The 19747-nt window shown below is 50.0% G+C and overlaps 1 protein-coding gene across 2 annotated transcripts in view; it reads left to right on the top strand.

The window, feature by feature from the left end:
* Positions 1-19747, top strand: part of LOC137369695 (potassium voltage-gated channel subfamily H member 2-like) — a 465677-nt gene that overhangs the window by 390323 nt on the left and 55607 nt on the right. For both annotated transcript variants that reach the window (XM_068031032.1, XM_068031033.1), the window contains 2 exons: positions 5707-5893; positions 5996-6173. In XM_068031032.1, coding sequence (XP_067887133.1) covers positions 5707-5893; positions 5996-6173 — 365 coding nt within the window. The remainder of the gene's footprint in view (positions 1-5706; positions 5894-5995; positions 6174-19747) is intronic.

Genomic DNA, 19747 nt, shown 5'->3' with positions numbered 1-19747 from the left:
CACCAGGTAGCTCAGTCTCAGGTACACACCCACCAGGTAACTCAGTCTCAGGTACACACCCACCAGGTAACTCAGTCTCAGGTACACACCTGCCATGTAGCCCAGTCACAGGTACACACCCACCAGGTAACCCAGTCTCAGGTACACACCCACCAGGTAACCCAGTCTCCGGTACACACCCACCATGTAGTCCAGTCACAGGTACACACCTACCAGGTAACCCAGTCTCAAGTACACACCCAGCAGGTAACCCAGTCGCAGGTACACACCCACCAGGTAGCTCAGTCTCAGGTACACACCCACCAGGTAACCCAGTCTCAGGTACACACCCACCAGGTAACCCAGTCTCAGATACACACCCACCATGTAGCCCAGTCACAGGTACACACCCACCTGGTAACCCAGTCTCAGGTACACACCCACCAGGTAACCCAGTCTCAGGTACACACCCAGCAGGTAACCCAGTCGCAGGTACACACCCACCAGGTAACCCAGTCTCAGGTACACACCCACCAGGTAACCCAGTCTCGGGTACATACCCACCAGGGAACCCAGTCTCAGGTACACACCCACCAGGTAACCCACTCTCGGGTACGCACCCACCAGGTAACCCAGTCTCAGGTACATACCCACCAAGTAACCCAGTCTCAGGTACACACCCACCAGGTAACCCAGTCTCGGGTACACACCCACCATGTAACCCAGTCTCGGGTACACACCCACCATGTAACCCAGTCTCGGGTACACACCCACCAGATAACCCAGTCTCGGGTACACACCCACCTCGTAACCCAGTCTCGGGTACACACCCACCAGATAACCCAGTCTCGGGTACACACCCACCATGTAACCCAGTCTCGGGTACACACCCACCAGATAACCCACTCTCGGGTACACACCCACCTCGTAACCCAGTCTCGGGTACACACCCACCAGATAACCCAGTCTCGGGTACACACCCACCATGTAACCCAGTCTCGGGTACACACCCACCAGATAACCCAGTCTCGGGTACACACCCACCATGTAACCCAGTCTCGGGTACACACCCACCATGTAACCCAGTCTCGGGTACACACCCACCAGATAACCCAGTCTCGGGTACACACCCACCTCGTAACCCAGTCTCGGGTACACACCCACCAGATAACCCAGTCTCGGGTACACACCCACCATGTAACCCAGTCTCGGGTACACACCCACCTCGTAACCCAGTCTCGGGTACACACCCACCAGATAACCCAGTCTCGGGTACACACCCACCAGATAACCCACTCTTGGGTACACACCCACCTCGTAACCCAGTCTCGGGTACACACCCACCAGATAACCCAGTCTCGGGTACACACCCACCATGTAACCCAGTCTCGGGTACACACCCACCAGATAACCCAGTCTCGGGTACACACCCACCATGTAACCCAGTCTCGGGTACACACCCACCATGTAACCCAGTCTCGGGTACACACCCACCAGATAACCCAGTCTCGGGTACACACCCACCTCGTAACCCAGTCTCGGGTACACACCCACCAGATAACCCAGTCTCGGGTACACACCCACCATGTAACCCAGTCTCGGGTACACACCCACCTCGTAACCCAGTCTCGGGTACACACCCACCAGATAACCCAGTCTCGGGTACACACCCACCATGTAACCCAGTCTCGGGTACACACCCACCAGATAACCCACTCTCGGGTACACACCCACCAGATAACCCAGTCTCGGGTACACACCCACCATGTAACCCAGTCTCGGGTACACACCCACCAGATAACCCACTCTCGGGTACACACCCACCAGATAACCCAGTCTCGGGTACACACCCACCATGTAACCCAGTCTCGGGTACACACCCACCAGATAACCCACTCTCGGGTACACACCCACCAGATAACCCAGTCTCGGGTACACACCCACCATGTAACCCAGTCTCGGGTACACACCCACCATGTAACCCAGTCTCGGGTACACACCCACCATGTAACCCAGTCTCGGGTACACACCCACCAGATAACCCAGTCTCGGGTACACACCCACCATGTAACCCAGTCTCGGGTACACACCCACCAGATAACCCACTCTCGGGTACACACCCACCAGATAACCCAGTCTCGGGTACACACCCACCATGTAACCCAGTCTCGGGTACACACCCACCAGATAACCCACTCTCGGGTACACACCCACCAGATAACCCAGTCTCGGGTACACACCCACCATGTAACCCAGTCTCGGGTACACACCCACCAGATAACCCACTCTCGGGTACACACCCACCAGATAACCCAGTCTCGGGTACACACCCACCATGTAACCCAGTCTCGGGTACACACCCACCATGTAACCCAGTCTCGGGTACACACCCACCATGTAACCCAGTCTCGGGTACACACCCACCAGATAACCCAGTCTCGGGTACACACCCACCAGATAACCCACTCTCGGGTACACACCCACCAGATAACCCAGTCTCGGGTACACACCCACCATGTAACCCAGTCTCGGGTACACACCCACCAGATAACCCAGTCTCGGGTACACACCCACCAGATAACCCACTCTCGGGTACACACCCACCAGATAACCCAGTCTCGGGTACACACCCACCAGATAACCCACTCTCGGGTACACACCCACCAGATAACCCAGTCTCGGGTACACACCCACCTCGTAACCCAGTCTCAGGTACACACCCACCAGATAACCCAGTCTCGGGTACACACCCACCATGTAACCCAGTCTCGGGTACACACCCACCAGATAACCCACTCTCGGGTACACACCCACCTCGTAACCCAGTCTCGGGTACACACCCACCAGATAACCCAGTCTCGGGTACACACCCACCATGTAACCCAGTCTCGGGTACACACCCACCAGATAACCCAGTCTCGGGTACACACCCACCATGTAACCCAGTCTCGGGTACACACCCACCATGTAACCCAGTCTCGGGTACACACCCACCAGATATCCCAGTCTCGGGTACACACCCACCTCGTAACCCAGTCTCGGGTACACACCCACCAGATAACCCAGTCTCGGGTACACACCCACCATGTAACCCAGTCTCGGGTACACACCCACCTCGTTACCCAGTCTCGGGTACACACCCACCAGATAACCCAGTCTCGGGTACACACCCACCATGTAACCCAGTCTCGGGTACACACCCACCAGATAACCCACTCTTGGGTACACACCCACCTCGTAACCCAGTCTCGGGTACACACCCACCAGATAACCCAGTCTCGGGTACACACCCACCATGTAACCCAGTCTCGGGTACACACCCACCAGATAACCCAGTCTCGGGTACACACCCACCATGTAACCCAGTCTCGGGTACACACCCACCATGTAACCCAGTCTCGGGTACACACCCACCAGATAACCCAGTCTCGGGTACACACCCACCTCGTAACCCAGTCTCGGGTACACACCCACCAGATAACCCAGTCTCGGGTACACACCCACCATGTAACCCAGTCTCGGGTACACACCCACCTCGTAACCCAGTCTCGGGTACACACCCACCAGATAACCCAGTCTCGGGTACACACCCACCATGTAACCCAGTCTCGGGTACACACCCACCAGATAACCCACTCTCGGGTACACACCCACCAGATAACCCAGTCTCGGGTACACACCCACCATGTAACCCAGTCTCGGGTACACACCCACCAGATAACCCACTCTCGGGTACACACCCACCAGATAACCCAGTCTCGGGTACACACCCACCATGTAACCCAGTCTCGGGTACACACCCACCAGATAACCCACTCTCGGGTACACACCCACCAGATAACCCAGTCTCGGGTACACACCCACCATGTAACCCAGTCTCGGGTACACACCCACCATGTAACCCAGTCTCGGGTACACACCCACCATGTAACCCAGTCTCGGGTACACACCCACCAGATAACCCAGTCTCGGGTACACACCCACCATGTAACCCAGTCTCGGGTACACACCCACCAGATAACCCACTCTCGGGTACACACCCACCAGATAACCCAGTCTCGGGTACACACCCACCATGTAACCCAGTCTCGGGTACACACCCACCAGATAACCCACTCTCGGGTACACACCCACCAGATAACCCAGTCTCGGGTACACACCCACCATGTAACCCAGTCTCGGGTACACACCCACCAGATAACCCACTCTCGGGTACACACCCACCAGATAACCCAGTCTCGGGTACACACCCACCATGTAACCCAGTCTCGGGTACACACCCACCATGTAACCCAGTCTCGGGTACACACCCACCATGTAACCCAGTCTCGGGTACACACCCACCAGATAACCCAGTCTCGGGTACACACCCACCAGATAACCCACTCTCGGGTACACACCCACCAGATAACCCAGTCTCGGGTACACACCCACCATGTAACCCAGTCTCGGGTACACACCCACCATGTAACCCAGTCTCGGGTACACACCCACCATGTAACCCAGTCTCGGGTACACACCCACCAGATAACCCACTCTCGGGTACACACCCACCATGTAACCCAGTCTCGGGTACGCACCCACCAGGTAACCCAGTCTCGGGTACACACCCACCAGGTAACCCACTCTCGGGTACGCACCCACCAGGTAACCCAGTCTCGGGTACACACCCACCAGATAACCCACTCTCGGGTACACACCCACCAGATAACCCAGTCTCGGGTACACACCCACCATGTAACCCAGTCTCGGGTACACACCCACCAGATAACCCACTCTCGGGTACACACCCACCAGATAACCCAGTCTCGGGTACACACCCACCATGTAACCCAGTCTCGGGTACACACCCACCATGTAACCCAGTCTCGGGTACACACCCACCATGTAACCCAGTCTCGGGTACACACCCACCAGATAACCCAGTCTCGGGTACACACCCACCAGATAACCCACTCTCGGGTACACACCCACCAGATAACCCAGTCTCGGGTACACACCCACCATGTAACCCAGTCTCGGGTACACACCCACCATGTAACCCAGTCTCGGGTACACACCCACCATGTAACCCAGTCTCGGGTACACACCCACCAGATAACCCACTCTCGGGTACACACCCACCATGTAACCCAGTCTCGGGTACACACCCACCATGTAACCCAGTCTCGGGTACACACCCACCATGTAACCCAGTCTCGGGTACACACCCACCAGATAACCCAGTCTCGGGTACACACCCACCATGTAACCCAGTCTCGGGTACACACCCACCATGTAACCCACTCTCGGGTACGCACCCACCAGGTAACCCACTCTCGGGTACACACCCACCAGATAACCCAGTCTCGGGTACACACCCACCTCGTAACCCAGTCTCGGGTACACACCCACCAGATAACCCAGTCTCGGGTACACACCCACCATGTAACCCAGTCTCGGGTACACACCCACCAGGTAACCCAGTCTCGGGTACACACCCACCATGTAACCCACTCTCGGGTACACACCCACCATGTAACCCACTCTCGGGTACACACCCACCAGATAACCCACTCTCGGGTACACACCCACCAGGTAATGAACTAGCTGCACTGGTGGTTGTCCAGTGGTCCTGGACTGGACAAGTTGCTCACAGCCTGTGAATTGGTTACCCACCAAGCTGAGTTGCAATCTGGAATGTTCCCTTTGATCAGCATGACTAATCTTCCCTTTCCTCTCTCACAGACGCTTTTGCCAGTGTTTCCAATATCTTCAGTTTCTGGACCGATCCACCTGCCCACCAGTACCAGGAGGTGCCGAGATCAGGAGTGCCCACAGACAGCAAGACTGACGAACCAGTCTCAGCTTTGATGAGGCGTCACTGGTCAGATTTAGATTACCGTCTGCAACACCTACAGAAACAGTTAAACAGGTAATGACTGCCTGAATCTCTAAGCTGTGATTGACCCCAGACTTTCTGGTTTGCTGTGATCTGAATTCCCATATTCCTGACTCTCTCTCTCTCTTGATTCAGGATGGAATCTCGAATGACCACGGATATGAATGCCATTATGCAACTGTTACAGAGACAGCTAGTGCTGATCCCAGCAGCTTACAGCACAGTGTTGGCTCCCACGCCAATCAGCCAGTCTGGCCAGGAGAGCTCTCTCCCCTACTCCGGGGCATCACCAACCCTGGGATTGTGCTCTCAGGTGGGCTTACCCTCGTGTGTAAGAACATTTTCAAAAGCATATCACTGATACACACAGGTCAACACATGTCACACCACAAACACGCTCACACGGGTGAATGTACTAAGGGACATATACCAAGATAGGCAGACATTCCCACCCTCAAATATATACAGATACACAAACCCTCACATATACAGATACACAAACCCTCAAATATACAGATACACAAACCCTCACATATACAGATACACAAACCCTCAAATATACAGATACACAAACCCTCACATATACAGATACACAAACCCTCAAATATACAGATACACAAACCCTCACATATACAGATACACAAACCCTCAAATATACAGATACACAAACCCTCACATATACAGATACACAAACCCTCAAATATACAGATACACAAACCCTCACATATACAGATACACAAACCCTCACATATACAGATCATATAAAAGCAAAATACTGCGGATGCTGGAAATCTGAAGTAAAAGCAAGAAATGCTGGAAATACTCAGCAGATCTGGCAGCATCTTGGAGAGAGAAACAGAGTTAATGTTAGTACAGATAGGGTGTTAACGGACTGAATATTGAACAGCAGCAAGTACAAACATGAAAAAAAACCAGCGGGTAAGTAAACTGAACAAACTAAGATGAAATGAAATAAACAAAAAAGAAAAATTACTAAAAATGAAAGTAAAATGGGGGGCTGTCATGCTCTGAAATTGATGTTCACTGGAACACTGCAGCAATCCCAGGACAGAGATGTGAGCATGAGAGCAGGGGGGAGTGTTGAAATGGCACACCCTATTAACACCCTATCTGTACTAATGCTTTGTCTTTCAACACACCATTAACATATTGTTTGCCTTTGCTCCATGAGCTTCTGGTCAGCTATTCTGTGACCTTGTCCAATCTACACCTTCTCCTTTGTTATCTCTTGCCCCACTCCCACCTCACTTGCTTATAAGCTGTGACATTTCCAATATTTGCCAGTTCCGAAGAAGGGTCAGTGACCTGAAACGTTAACTCTGCTTCTCTCTCCACAGATGCTGCCAGACCTGCTGAGTATTTCCAGCATTTCTTGTTTTTTATCTCACATATACAGATTTACACATCCTCATTTATACTGATGGAGGGAAGGTCTTACGAGGAAAGGCTGAGGGACTTGAGGTTGTTTTCGTTGGAGAGAAGGAGGAGGAGAGGTGACTTAATAGAGACATATAAGATAATCAGAGGGTTAGATAGGGTGGATAGTGAGCGTCTTTTTCCTCGGATGGTGATGGCAAACACGAGGGGACATAGCTTCAAGTTGAGGGGTGATAGATATAGGACAGATGTGAGAGGTAGTTTCTTTACTCAGAGAGTAGTTCTTTGTTCTTTTGGGCCTCCTTATCTCGAGAGACAATGGATACGCGCCTGGAGGTGGTCAGTGGTTTGTGAAGCAGCGCCTGGAGTGGCTATAAAGGCCAATTCTGGAGTAACAGGCTCTTCCACAGGTGCTGCAGAGAAATTTGTTTGTTGGGGCTGTTGCACAGTTGGCTCTCCCCTTGCGCCTCTGTCTTTTTTCCTGCCAACTACTAAGTCTCTTCGACTCGCCACAATTTAGCCCTGTCTTTATGGCTGCCCGCCAGCTCTGGCGAATGCTGGCAACTGACTCCCACGACTTGTGATCAATGTCACACGATTTCATGTCGCGTTTGCAGACGTCTTTATAACGGAGACATGGACGGCCGGTGGGTCTGATACCAGTGGCGAGCTCGCTGTACAATGTGTCTTTGGGGATCCTGCCATCTTCCATGCGGCTCACATGGCCAAGCCATCTCAAGCGCCGCTGACTCAGTAGTGTGTATAAGCTGGGGATGTTGGCCGCTTCAAGGACTTCTGTGTTGGAGATATAGTCCTGCCACCTGATGCCAAGTATTCTCCGAAGGCAGCGAAGATGGAATGAATTGAGACGTCGCTCTTGGCTATTTACTCAGAGAGTAGTAAGGGCGTGGAAAGCCCTGCCTGCAGCAGTAGTAGACTCGCCAACTTTAAGGGCATTTAAGTGGTCATTGGATAGACATATGGATGAAAATGGAATAGTGTAGGTCAGATGGTTTCACAGGTCGGCGCAACATCGAGGGCCGAAGGGCCTGTACTGCGCTGTAATATTCTAATTCTAATTCTGATATGCACACCCCAATTATACAGAAACACGAACCCTCATATATACAGATACACAAGGCCACATAGATATATATATATAATTTTTTTATTCATTCATGGGATGTGGGTGTCGCTGGCCAGACCAGCATTTATTGCCCATCCCTAATTGCCCTTGAGAAGGTGGTGGTGAGCTGCCTTCTTGAACCGCTGCAGTCCATGTGGGGTAGGTACACCCACAGTGCTGTTAGGAAGGGAGTTCCAGGATTTTGACCCAGTGACAGTGAAGGAACAGCGATATAGTTCCAAGTCAGGATGGTGTGTGACTTGGATGGGAACTTGCAGGTGGTGGTGTTCCCATGCATTTGCTGCCCTTGTCCTTCTAGTTGGTAGAGGTCGCGGGTTTGGAAGGTGCTGTCTAAGGAGCCTTGGTGCATTGCTGCAGTGCATCTTGTAGATGGTACACACTGCTGCCACTGTGCGTCGGTGGTGGAGGGAGTGAATGTTTGTAGATGAGGTGCCAATCAAGCGGGCTGCTTTGTCCTGGATGGTGTCGAGCTTCTTGAGTGTTGTTGGAGCTGCACCCATCCAGGCAAGTGGAGAGTATTCCATCACACTCCTGACTTGTGCCTTGTAGATGGTGGACAGGCTTTGGGGAGTCAGGAGGTGAGTTACTCGCCTCAGGATTCCTAGCCTCTGACCTGCTCTTGTAGCCACAGCATTTATGTGGCTACTCCGGTTCAGTTTCTGGTCAATGGTAGCCCCTAGGATGTTGATGTGGGGGATTCAGCGATGGTAATGCCATTGAACATCAAGGGGAGATGGTTAGATTCTCTCTTGTTGGAGATGGTCATTGCCTGGCACTTGTGTGGCGTGAATGTTACTTATCAGCCCAAGCCTGGATATTGTCCAGGTCTTGCTGCATTTCTACACGGACTGCTTCAGTATCTGAGGAGTCACGAATGGTGCTGAACATTGTCTAATCATCAGTGAATATCCCCACTTCTGACCTTATGATTGAAGGAAGGTTATTGATGAAGCAGCTGAAGATAGTTGGGCCGAGGACACTACCTAGGGGAAGGCTGATTTCAATTTGATAAAACAGGAAATGGCCAAAGTGGACTGGGAGCAGCTACTTGTAGGAAAGTCTACATCAGACCAGTGGGAGTCATTCAAAGAGGAAATACAAGTGCCAACATGTTCCCGTTAAGGTGAAGGGTAGGACCAACAAGTCCAGGGAACCCTGGATGTCAAGGGATATAGAGGATTGGATCAGGAAAAAAAAATGAGACTTATGGCAGATTCGGAGTGCTGAAAACAGCAGAGGCACTAGAGGAGGAAAGAAAGTGTTGGGGGATACTAAAAAATGTAATTAGGAGAGTGAAGAAGGGACATGAAAAAACACTGGTGGGCAAGATAAAGGAAAATCCTAAGGCGTCTTTTAAGTGTATTAAGGGCAAGAGGAGAACCAGGGAAAGAGTGGAGCCCATTCGGGACCAAAGTGGCAATCTGTGTGTGGAGCCAGAGGACATAGGTGAGGTTTTAAATGCTTACTTTTCATCTGTGTTCACTATGGAGAAGGACGATGTAGGTGTAGAGATCAGGGAGGGGGATTGTGATATACTGGAATGTATTAGCATTGAAAGGGAGGAAGTATTACCTGTTTTCGCGGGCTTAAAAGTGGATAAATCCCCAGGCCCAGATGAGATGTATCCCAGGCTGTATGTGAGGCAAGGGAGGAGATAGCAGGGGCTCTGACACAAATTTTCAAATCCTCTCTGACCATCGGAGAGGTACCAGAGGACTGGAGTACAATGAATGTGGTCCCATTATTCAAGAAGGGTAGCAGGGATAAACCAGGTAATTACAGGCCGGTGTGTCTAACATCAGTGGTTGGGAAACTATTGGAACAAATTCTGAGGGACAGGATTAATCTCCACTTGATTGAATTTTTTGAGGTAGTGACTAGATGTGTAGATGAGGGTAAAGCAGTTGATGTAGTCTACATGGACTTCATTAAGGCTTTTGATAAGGTCCCGCATGGGAGATTGGTTAAGAAGGTAAGAGTCCATTGGATCCAGGGCAATTTGTCAAATTGTATCCAAAATTGGCTTAGTGGCAGGAGGCAGAGGGTGATGGTCGAGGGCTGTTTTTGCGAGTGGAAGCCTGTGACCAGTGGTGTACCACAGGGATCGGTGCTGGGACCCTTGCTGTTTGTAGTGTATATTAATGATTTCGACATGAATTAAGGAGGTATGATCAGTAAGTTCGCAGATGACACAAAAATTGGTGGTGTCGTAAATAGTGAGGAGGAAAGCCTTAGATTATAGGACAAATGGATGGGCTGGTAAGATGGGTGGAGCAGTGGCAAATGGAATTTAATCCTGAGGAGTGTGAGGTGATGCATTTTGGGAGGACTAACAAGGCAAGGGAATATACATTGGCTGGTAGGACCCTCGGAAGTACAAAAGGTCAGAGGGACCTTGGTGTACTTGTCCATAGATCACTGAAGGCAGCAGCACAGGTAGATAAGGTGGTTAGGAAGGCATATGGGATACTTGCCTTTATTAGCTGAGGCATAGAATATAAGAGCAGGGAGGTGATGATGGAGCTGTATAAAACGCTAGTTAGGCCACAGCTGGAGTACTGTGTACAGTTCTGGTCACCACACTATAGGAAGGATGTGATTGCACTGGAGAGGGTGCAGAGGAGATTCACCAGGATGTTGCCTGGGCTGGAGTATTTCAGCTATGAAGAGAGACTGAAAAGGCTGGGGTTGTTTTCCTGAGAGCAGAGAAGGCTGAGGGGGGACATGATTGAGGTATACAAAATTATGAGAGGCATTGATAGGTGAGATAGGAAGAAACTTTTTCCCTTAGCAGAGGGGTCGAGAACCAGGGGGCATAGATTTAAGGTAAGGGGCAGGAGGTTTAGAGGGGATTTGAGGAAAGATTTTTTCACCCAGAGGGTGGCTGGAATCTGGAACACACTGCCTGAAGAGGTGGTAGAGGCAGGAACCCTCACAACATTTAAGAAGTATTTAGATGAGTACTTGAAACGCCATAGCATACAAGGCTACGGGCCAAGTGCTGGAAAATGAAACTAGAATAGTTAGGTGCTTGATGATCAGCACGGACACGATGGGCTGAAGGGCCTGTTTCTGTAATGTATACCTCTCTGTCTCTATGACTACCCTGAGGGACTCCTGCAGTGATGTCGTGGAGCTCACATGTTTGACCTCCCACAACCACAACCATCTTCCTTTGCGCTAGGTATGAGTCCAACCAGCAGAGAGTTTCCCCCTTGATTCCCATTGACTTCAGTTTTGCTAGGGCTCCTTGATGCCATACTTGGTCAAATGCTGCCTTGATGTCAAGGGCAGTCACTCTCACCTCACCTCTTGAGTTCAGCTCGTTTGTTCATGTTTTAACCAAGGCTGTAATGAGGTCAGGAGCTGAGTGGTCTTGGCGGAACCCAAACTGAGCATCACTGAGCAGGTTATTGCTAAGCAAGTGCTGCTTGATGGCACTGTTGATGACACCTTCCATCACTTTACTGATGATTGAGAGTAGGCTGATGGGGCGGTAATTGCCTGGGTTGGTCTTGTCCTGCTTTTTGTGTGCAGGACATACCTGGGCAATTTTCCACATTGCAGGGTAGATGCCAGTGTTGTAGCTGTACTGGAACAGCTTGGCTAGGGGCGCGGCAAGTTCTGGAGCACAGGTCATCGTCAAAAAGAAAAAGGAAGCATTCGTAAGGACTGGAAGGCTAAGAACAGACGAATCCCTTGAGGAATATAAAGACAGGAGGAAGCAACTTAAGCAAGGAGTCAGGAGGGTTAAAAGGGGTTATGAGAAGTCATTGGCAAACAGGATTAAGGAAAATCCCAAGGCTTTTTATACATATATAAAGAGCAAGAGGGTAACTAGGGAAAGAGACAGAGAAGGGAATCTATGTGTGGAGCCAGAGGAAATGGGCAAGGTACTAAATGAGTACTTTGCATCAGTATTCACCAAAGAGAAGGACTTGGTGGATGATGAGCCCAGGGAAGGGAGTGTCGATAGTCTCAGTCATCGGGGCGGCACAGTGGCGCAGTGGTTAGCACCGCAGCCTCACAGCTCCAGGGACCCGGGTTCGATTCCGGGTACTGCCTGTGTGGAGTTTGCAAGTTCTCCCTGTGTCTGCGTGGGTTTTCTCCGGGTGCTCCGGTTTCCTCCCACAAGCCAAAAAGACTTGCAGGTTGATAGGTAAATTGGCCATTATAAATTGTCACTAGTATAGGTAGGTGGTAGGGAAATATAGGGACAGGTGGGGATGTTTGGTAGGAATATGGGATTAGTGTAGGATTAGTATAAATGGGTGGTTGATGTTCGGCACAGACTCGGCGGGCCGAAGGGCCTGTTTCAGTGCTGTATCTCTAATCTAATCTAATCTAATCTAATCATCTCATTATCAAAAAGGAGGTGGTGTTGGGTGTCTTGCAAAGCATTAAGGTAGATAAGTCCCCAGGGCCTGATGGGATCTACCCCAGAATACTGAGGGAGGCAAGGGAAGAAATTGCTGGGGCCTTGACAGAAATCTTTGTATCCTCATTGGCTACAGGTGAGGTCCCAGAGGACTGGAGAATAGCCAATGTTGTTCCTTTGTTTAAGAAGGGTAGCAAGGATAATCCAGGAAATTATAGGCCGTTGAGCCTTACGTCAGTGGTAGGGAAATTATTAGAGAGGATTCTTCGGGACAGGATTTACTCCCATTTGGAAACAAATGGATTTATTAGCGAGAGACAGCATGGTTTTGTGAAGGGGAGGTCGTGTCTCACTACAACAAAAACAAGAAATGCTGGAATCACTCAGCAGGTCTGGCAGCATCTGTGGAAAGAGAAGCAGAGTTAACGTTTCGGGTCAGTGACCCTTCTTCGGAACTGACAAATATTAGAAAAGTCACAGATTATAAGCAAGTGAAGTGGGGGTGGGGCAAGAGATAACAAAGGAGAAGGTGCAGATTGGACCAGGCCACATAGCTGACCAAAAGGTCACGGAGCAAAGGCAAACAATATGTTAATGGTGTGTTGAAAGACAAAGCATCAGTACAGATTAGGTGTGAATACACTGAATATTGAACAGCAGCAAGTGCAAACCTGAAAAAAAACCTGAAAAAAACAGTGGGTAAGCAAACTGAACAAACTAAGATGAAATGAAATAAATGCAAAAAAAGATTGTAAAAAAGAATGTAAAAAAAAGGAAGAAAAAATAACTAAAAATGAAAGTAAAATGGGGGGCTGCCATGCTCTGAAATGATTGAACTCAATGTTCAGTCCGGCAGGCTGCAGTGTGCCTAATCGGTAGATGAGATGCTGTTCCTCGAGCTTGCGTTGATGTTCACTGGAACACTGCAGCAATCCCAGGACAGAGATGTGAGCATGAGAGCAGGGGGGAGTGTTGAAATGGCAAGCAACCGGAAGCTCAGGGTCCTGCTTGCGGACTGAGCGGAGATGTTCCGCAAAGCGGTCACCCAGTCTGCGCTTGGTCTCCCCAATGTAGAGGAGACCACACTGTGAGCAGCGAATACAGTATACTACATTGAAAGAAGTACAAGTAAATCGCTGCTTCACCTGAAAGAAGTGTTTGGGGCCTGGGATAGTGAGGAGAGAGGAGGTAAATGGGCAGGTATTACACCTCCTGCGATTGCAGGGGAAGGTGCCCTGGGACGGGGACGAGGTGGTGGGGGTAATGGAGGAGTGGACCAGGGTGTCGCGGAGGGAACGATCCCTTCGGAATGCTGACAGGGGAAGGGAGGGGAAGATGCGACTGGTAGTGGCATCACGCTGGAGCTGGCGAAAATGGCGGAGGATGATCCTTTGGATATGGAGGCTGGTGGGAAGAAAAGTGAGGACAAGGGGAACCCTGTCACGGTTCTGGGAGGGAGGGGAAGGGGTGAGGGTAGAGGTGCGGGGAATGGGTCGGACACGGTTGAGGGCCCTGTCAACCACAGTGGGGGGAAATCCTCGGTTGAGGAAAAAGGAGGTCATATCAGAAGCACCGTCATGGAAGGTAGCATCATCAGAGCAGATGCGTCGGAGACGGAGAAACTGGGAGAATGGAATGGAGTCCTTACAGGAGGTAGGGTGTGAAGAAGTGTAGTCGAGGTAGCTGTGAGAGTCGGTGGGCTTATAATGGATATTGGTAGACAACCTATCCCCAGAGATGGAGACAGAGAAGTCGAGGAAGGGAAGGGAAGTGTCAGAGATGGACCATGTAAAGGTGAGAGAAGGGTGGAAATTGGAAGCAAAGTTGATAAAGCTTTCTAGTTCGGGGCGGGAGCAGGAAACGGCACCGATACAGTCATCAATGTAACGGAAAAAGAGTTGGGGGAGGGGGCCTGAGTAGGACTGGAAGAACGAATGCTCGACACATCCCACAAAAAGACAGGCATAACTGGGACCCATGCGGGTACCCATAGTGACATCGTTTACTTGAAGGAAGTGCGTGGAGTTGAAGGAGAGGTTGTTCAATGTGAGAACAAGTTCAGCCAGGTGGAGGAGGGTGGTGGTGGATGGACACTGGTTGGGTCTCTGTTCCAGGAAGGAGCGGAAAGCCCTCAAACCATCCTGGTGGGGGATGGAGGTGCAGAGAGATTGGACGTCCATAGTGAAGAGGAGGCGGTTGGGACCAGGAAACTGGCAAATTGTCAAAATGACGTAGGGCGTCAGAAGAGTCACGGATGTAGGTGGGAAGAGACTGGACCAGCGGGGAAAAGATAGAGTCCAGATAGGAAGAAATAAGTTCAGTTGGGCAGGAGCAGGCTGACACAATGGGTCTGCCGGGACAGTCCCATTTGTGGATTTTGGGAAGGAGGTAGAAGCGGGCTGTCCGGGGTTGCGGGACTATGAGGTTTAATTCACTTCGTGTCTCACTAATTTGATTGTGTTTTTTGAGGAAGTGACAAAGATGATTGATGAAGGAAGGGCAGTGGATGTTATCTATATGGACTTCAGTAAAGCCTTTGACAAGCTCCCTCATGGCAGACTGATACAAAAAGTGAAGTCACATGGGATCAGAGGGGGGCTGGCAAGATGGATACAGAACTGGCTCAGTCATAGAAGACAGAGGGTAGCAGTGGAAGGGTGCTTTTCTGATTGGAGGGATGTGACTAGTGGTGTTCCGCAGGGATCAGTGCTGGGACCTTTGCTCTTTGTAGTATATATAAATGATTTGGAGAAAAATGTAGCTGGTCTGATTAGTAAGTTTGCGGATGACACAAAGGTTGGTGGAGTTGCGGATAGTGATGAGGATTGTCAGAGGATACAGCAGGATATAGATCGGTTGGAGACTTGGGTGGAGAAATGGCAGATGGAGTTTAATCCGGACAAATGTGAGGCAATGCATTTTGGAAGGTCTAATGCAGGTGGGAGGTATACAGTAAATGGCAGAACCCTTAGGAGTATTGACAGGCAGAGAGATCTGGGCGTACAGGTCCACAGGTCACTGAAAGTGGCAACGCAGGTGGATAAGGTAGTCAAGAAGGCATACGGCATGCCTGCCTTCATTGGTCGGGGCAAAGAATATAAAATTGGCAAGTCATGCTGCAGCTGTACAGAATTTTAGTTAGGCCACACTTAGAATATTGCGTGCAATTCTGGTCGCCACACTACCAGAAGGATGTGGAGGCTTTGGAGAGGGTACAGAAGAGGTTTACCAGGATGTTGCCTGGTCTGGAGGGCATTAGCTATGAGGAGAGGTTGGATAAACTTGGATTGTTTTCACTGGAACGACGGAGGTGGAGGGGCGCCATGATAGAGGTTTACAAAGTTCTTAGTGGCATGGACAGAGTGGATAGTCAGAAGCTTTTTCCCAGGGTGGAAGAGTCAGTTACTAGGGGACATAGGTTTAAGGTGAGAGGGGCAAAGTTTAGAGGGGATGTGCGAGGCAAGTTCTTTACACAGAGGGTGGTGAGTGCCTGGAACTTGTTGCCGGGGGAGGTGGTAGAAGCAGGTACGATAGTGACGTTTAAGAGGCATCTTGACAAATACATGAATAGGATGGGAATAGAACATGGAACATTACAGCGCAGTACAGGCCCTTCGGCCCTCGATGTTGCGCCGACCTGTGAAACCATCTGACCTACACTATTCCATTTTCATCCATATGTCTATCCAATGACCACTTAAATGCCCTTAATGTTGGCGAGTCTACTACTGTTGCAGGCAGGGCGTTCCATACCCCTACTACTCTCTGTGTAAAGAAACTACCTCTGACATCTGTCCTATATCTATCACCCCTCAACTTAAAGCTATGTCCCCTCGTGTTTGCCATCACCATCCGAGGAAAAAGGCTCTCACTATCCACCCTGTCCAACCCTCTGATTATCTTATATGTCTCTATTAAGTCACCTCTTCTCCTCCTTCTCTCCAACGAAAACAACCTCAAGTCCCTCAGCCTTTCCTCGTAAGACCTACCCTCCATACAAGGCAACATCCTAGTAAATCTCCTCTGCACCTTTTCCAAAGCTTCCACATCCTTCCTATAATGCGGTGACCAGAACTGCACGCAATACTCCAGGTGCGGTCTCACCAGAGTTCTGTACAGCTGCAGCATGACCTCGTGGCTCCGAAACTCGATCCCCCTACTAATAAAAGCTAACACACCATATGCCTTCTTCACAGCCCTATGAACCTGGGTGGCAACTTTCAGGGATTTATGTACCTGGACACCAAGATCTCTCTGTTCATCTACACGACCAAGAATCTTCCCATTAGCCCAGTATTCTGCAATCCTGTTACTCCTTCCGAAGTGAATCACCTCACACTTTTCCGCATTAAACTCCATTTGCCATCTCTCAGCCCAGCTCTGCAGCCTATCTATGTCCCTCTGTAACCTACAACATCCTTCGGCACTATCCACAACTCCACCGACCTTCGTGTCTTCCGCAAATTTACTAACCCACCCTTCTACACTCTCATCCAGGTCATTTATAAAAATGACAAACAGCAGTGGCCCCAAAAACAGATCCTTGCGGTACACCACTAGTAACTAAACTCCAGGATGAACATTTGCCATCAACCACCACTCTCTGTCTTCTTTCAGCTAGCCAATTTCTGATCCAAAGCACTAATTCACCTTCAACCCCATACTTCTGTATTTTCTGCAATAGCCTACCATGGGGAACTTTATCAAACACCTTACTGAAATCCATATACACCACATCCACTGCTTTACCCTCATCCACCTGTTTGGTCACCTTGTCAAAAAACTCAATAAGGTTTGTGAGGCACGACCTACCCGTCACAAAACCGTGCTGACTATCTCTAATGAACTTATTCTTTTCAAGATGATTATAAATCCTATCTCTTATAACCTTTTCCAACATTTTACCCACAACTGAAGTAAGGCTCACAGGTCTATAATTACCAGGGCTGTCTCTACTCCCCTTCTTGAACAAGGGGACAACATTTGCTATCCTCCAGTCTTCCGGCACTATTCGTGTCGACAATGAAGACATAAAGATCAAGGACAAAGGCTCTGCAATCTCCTCCCTGGCTTCCCAGAGAATCCTAGGATAAATCCCATCTGGCCCAGGGGACTTATCTATTTTCACACTTTCCAAAATTGCTAACACCTCCTCCTTGTGAATCTCAATCCCATCTAGCCTAGTAGTCTGTATCTCAGTATTCTCCTCGACAACATTTTCTTTCTCCACTGTCAATACTGACGAAAAATATTCATTTAACACTTCCCCTATCTCCTCTGATTCCACACACAACTTCCCACTACTATCCTTGATTGGCCCTAACCTATCTCTAGTCATTCTTTTATTCCTGATATACCTATAGAAAGCCTTAGGGTTTTCTTTGATCCTATCCGCCAATGACTTCTCGTGTCCTCTCCTTGCTCTTCTTATCTCTCCCTTTAGATCCTTCCTGGCTAGCTTGTAACTCTCAAGCGCCCTAACTGAGCCTTCACGTCTCATCCTAACATAATCCTTCTTCTTCCTCTTGACAAGCGCTTCAACTTCTTTAGTAAACCACGGCTCCCTCGCTCGACAACTTCCTCCCTGCCTCACAGGTACATACTTATCAAGGACACGCAGTAGCTGCTCCTTGAATAAGCTCCACATTTCGATTGTGCCCATCCCCTGCAGTTTCCTTCCCCATCCTACGCATCCTAAATCTTGCCTAATCGCATCATAATTTCCTTTCCCCCAGCTATAATTCTTGCCCTGCGGTATATACCTGTCGCTGCCCATCGCTAAGGTAAACCTAACCGAATTGTGATCACTATCACCAAAGTGCTCACCAACTTCTAAATCTAACACCTGGCCGGGTTCATTACCCAGTACCAAATCCAATGTGGCATCGCCCCTGGTTGGCCTGTCGACATACTGTGTCAGAAAACCCTCCTGCACACACTGGACAAAAACTGACCCATCTAAAGTACTCGAACTATAGTATTTCCAGTCGATATTTGGAAAGTTAAAGTCCCCCATAACAACTACCCTGTTGCTCTCGCTCCTGTCGAGAATCATCTTCGCTATCCTTTCCTCTGCATCTCTGGAACTATTTGGAGGTCTATAGAAAACTCCCAACAGGGTGACCTCTCCTCTCCTGTTTCTAACCTCAGCCCATATTACCTCAGTAGACGAGTCCTCAAACGTCCTTTCTGCCGCTGTAATACTTTCCTTGATTAACAATGCCACACCCCCCCCCTCTTTTACCATCTTCTCTGTTCTTACTGAAACATCTAAATCCCGGAACCTGCAACATCCATTCCTGTCCCTGCTCTACCCATGTCTCCGAAATGGCCACAACATCGAGATCCCAGGTACCAACCCATGCTGCAAGCTCACCCACCTTATTCCAGATGCTCCTGACATTGAAGTAGACACATTTTAAACCAAGCTCTTGCTTGCCAGTGCCCTCTTGCGTCCTTGTAACCTTATCCCTGACCTCACTACTCTCAACATCCTGCACACTGGAGCTACAATTTAGGTTCCCATTCCCCTGCTGAATTAGTTTAAACCCCCCCGAAGAGCACTAGCAAATCTCCCCCCCCAGGATATTGGTACCCCTCTGGTTCAGGTGAAGACCATCCTGTTTGTAGAGGTCCCACCTACCCCAGAAAGAGCCCCAATTATCCAGGAAACCAAAACCCTCCCTCCTGCACCATCCCTGCAGCCACGTGTTCAACTCCTCTCTCTCCCTATTCCTCACTTCGCTAGCACGTGGCACGGGCAACAACCCAGAGATAACAACTCTGGTTGTTCTCGCTCTAAGCTTCCACGCTAGCTCCCTGAATTTCTGCCTTAAATCCCCATCTGTCTTCCTACCTATGTCATTGGTGCCTATGTGGACCACGACTTGGGGCTGCTCCCCCTCCCCCTTGAGGATCCCAACAACACGATCCAAGACATCACGTACCCTGGCACCTGGGAGGC

This window comes from Heterodontus francisci, chromosome 5 (assembly GCF_036365525.1).
Source record: "Heterodontus francisci isolate sHetFra1 chromosome 5, sHetFra1.hap1, whole genome shotgun sequence".
NCBI lineage: Eukaryota > Metazoa > Chordata > Chondrichthyes > Heterodontiformes > Heterodontidae > Heterodontus > Heterodontus francisci.
This window is presented reverse-complemented; position numbering and strand designations above follow the sequence as displayed.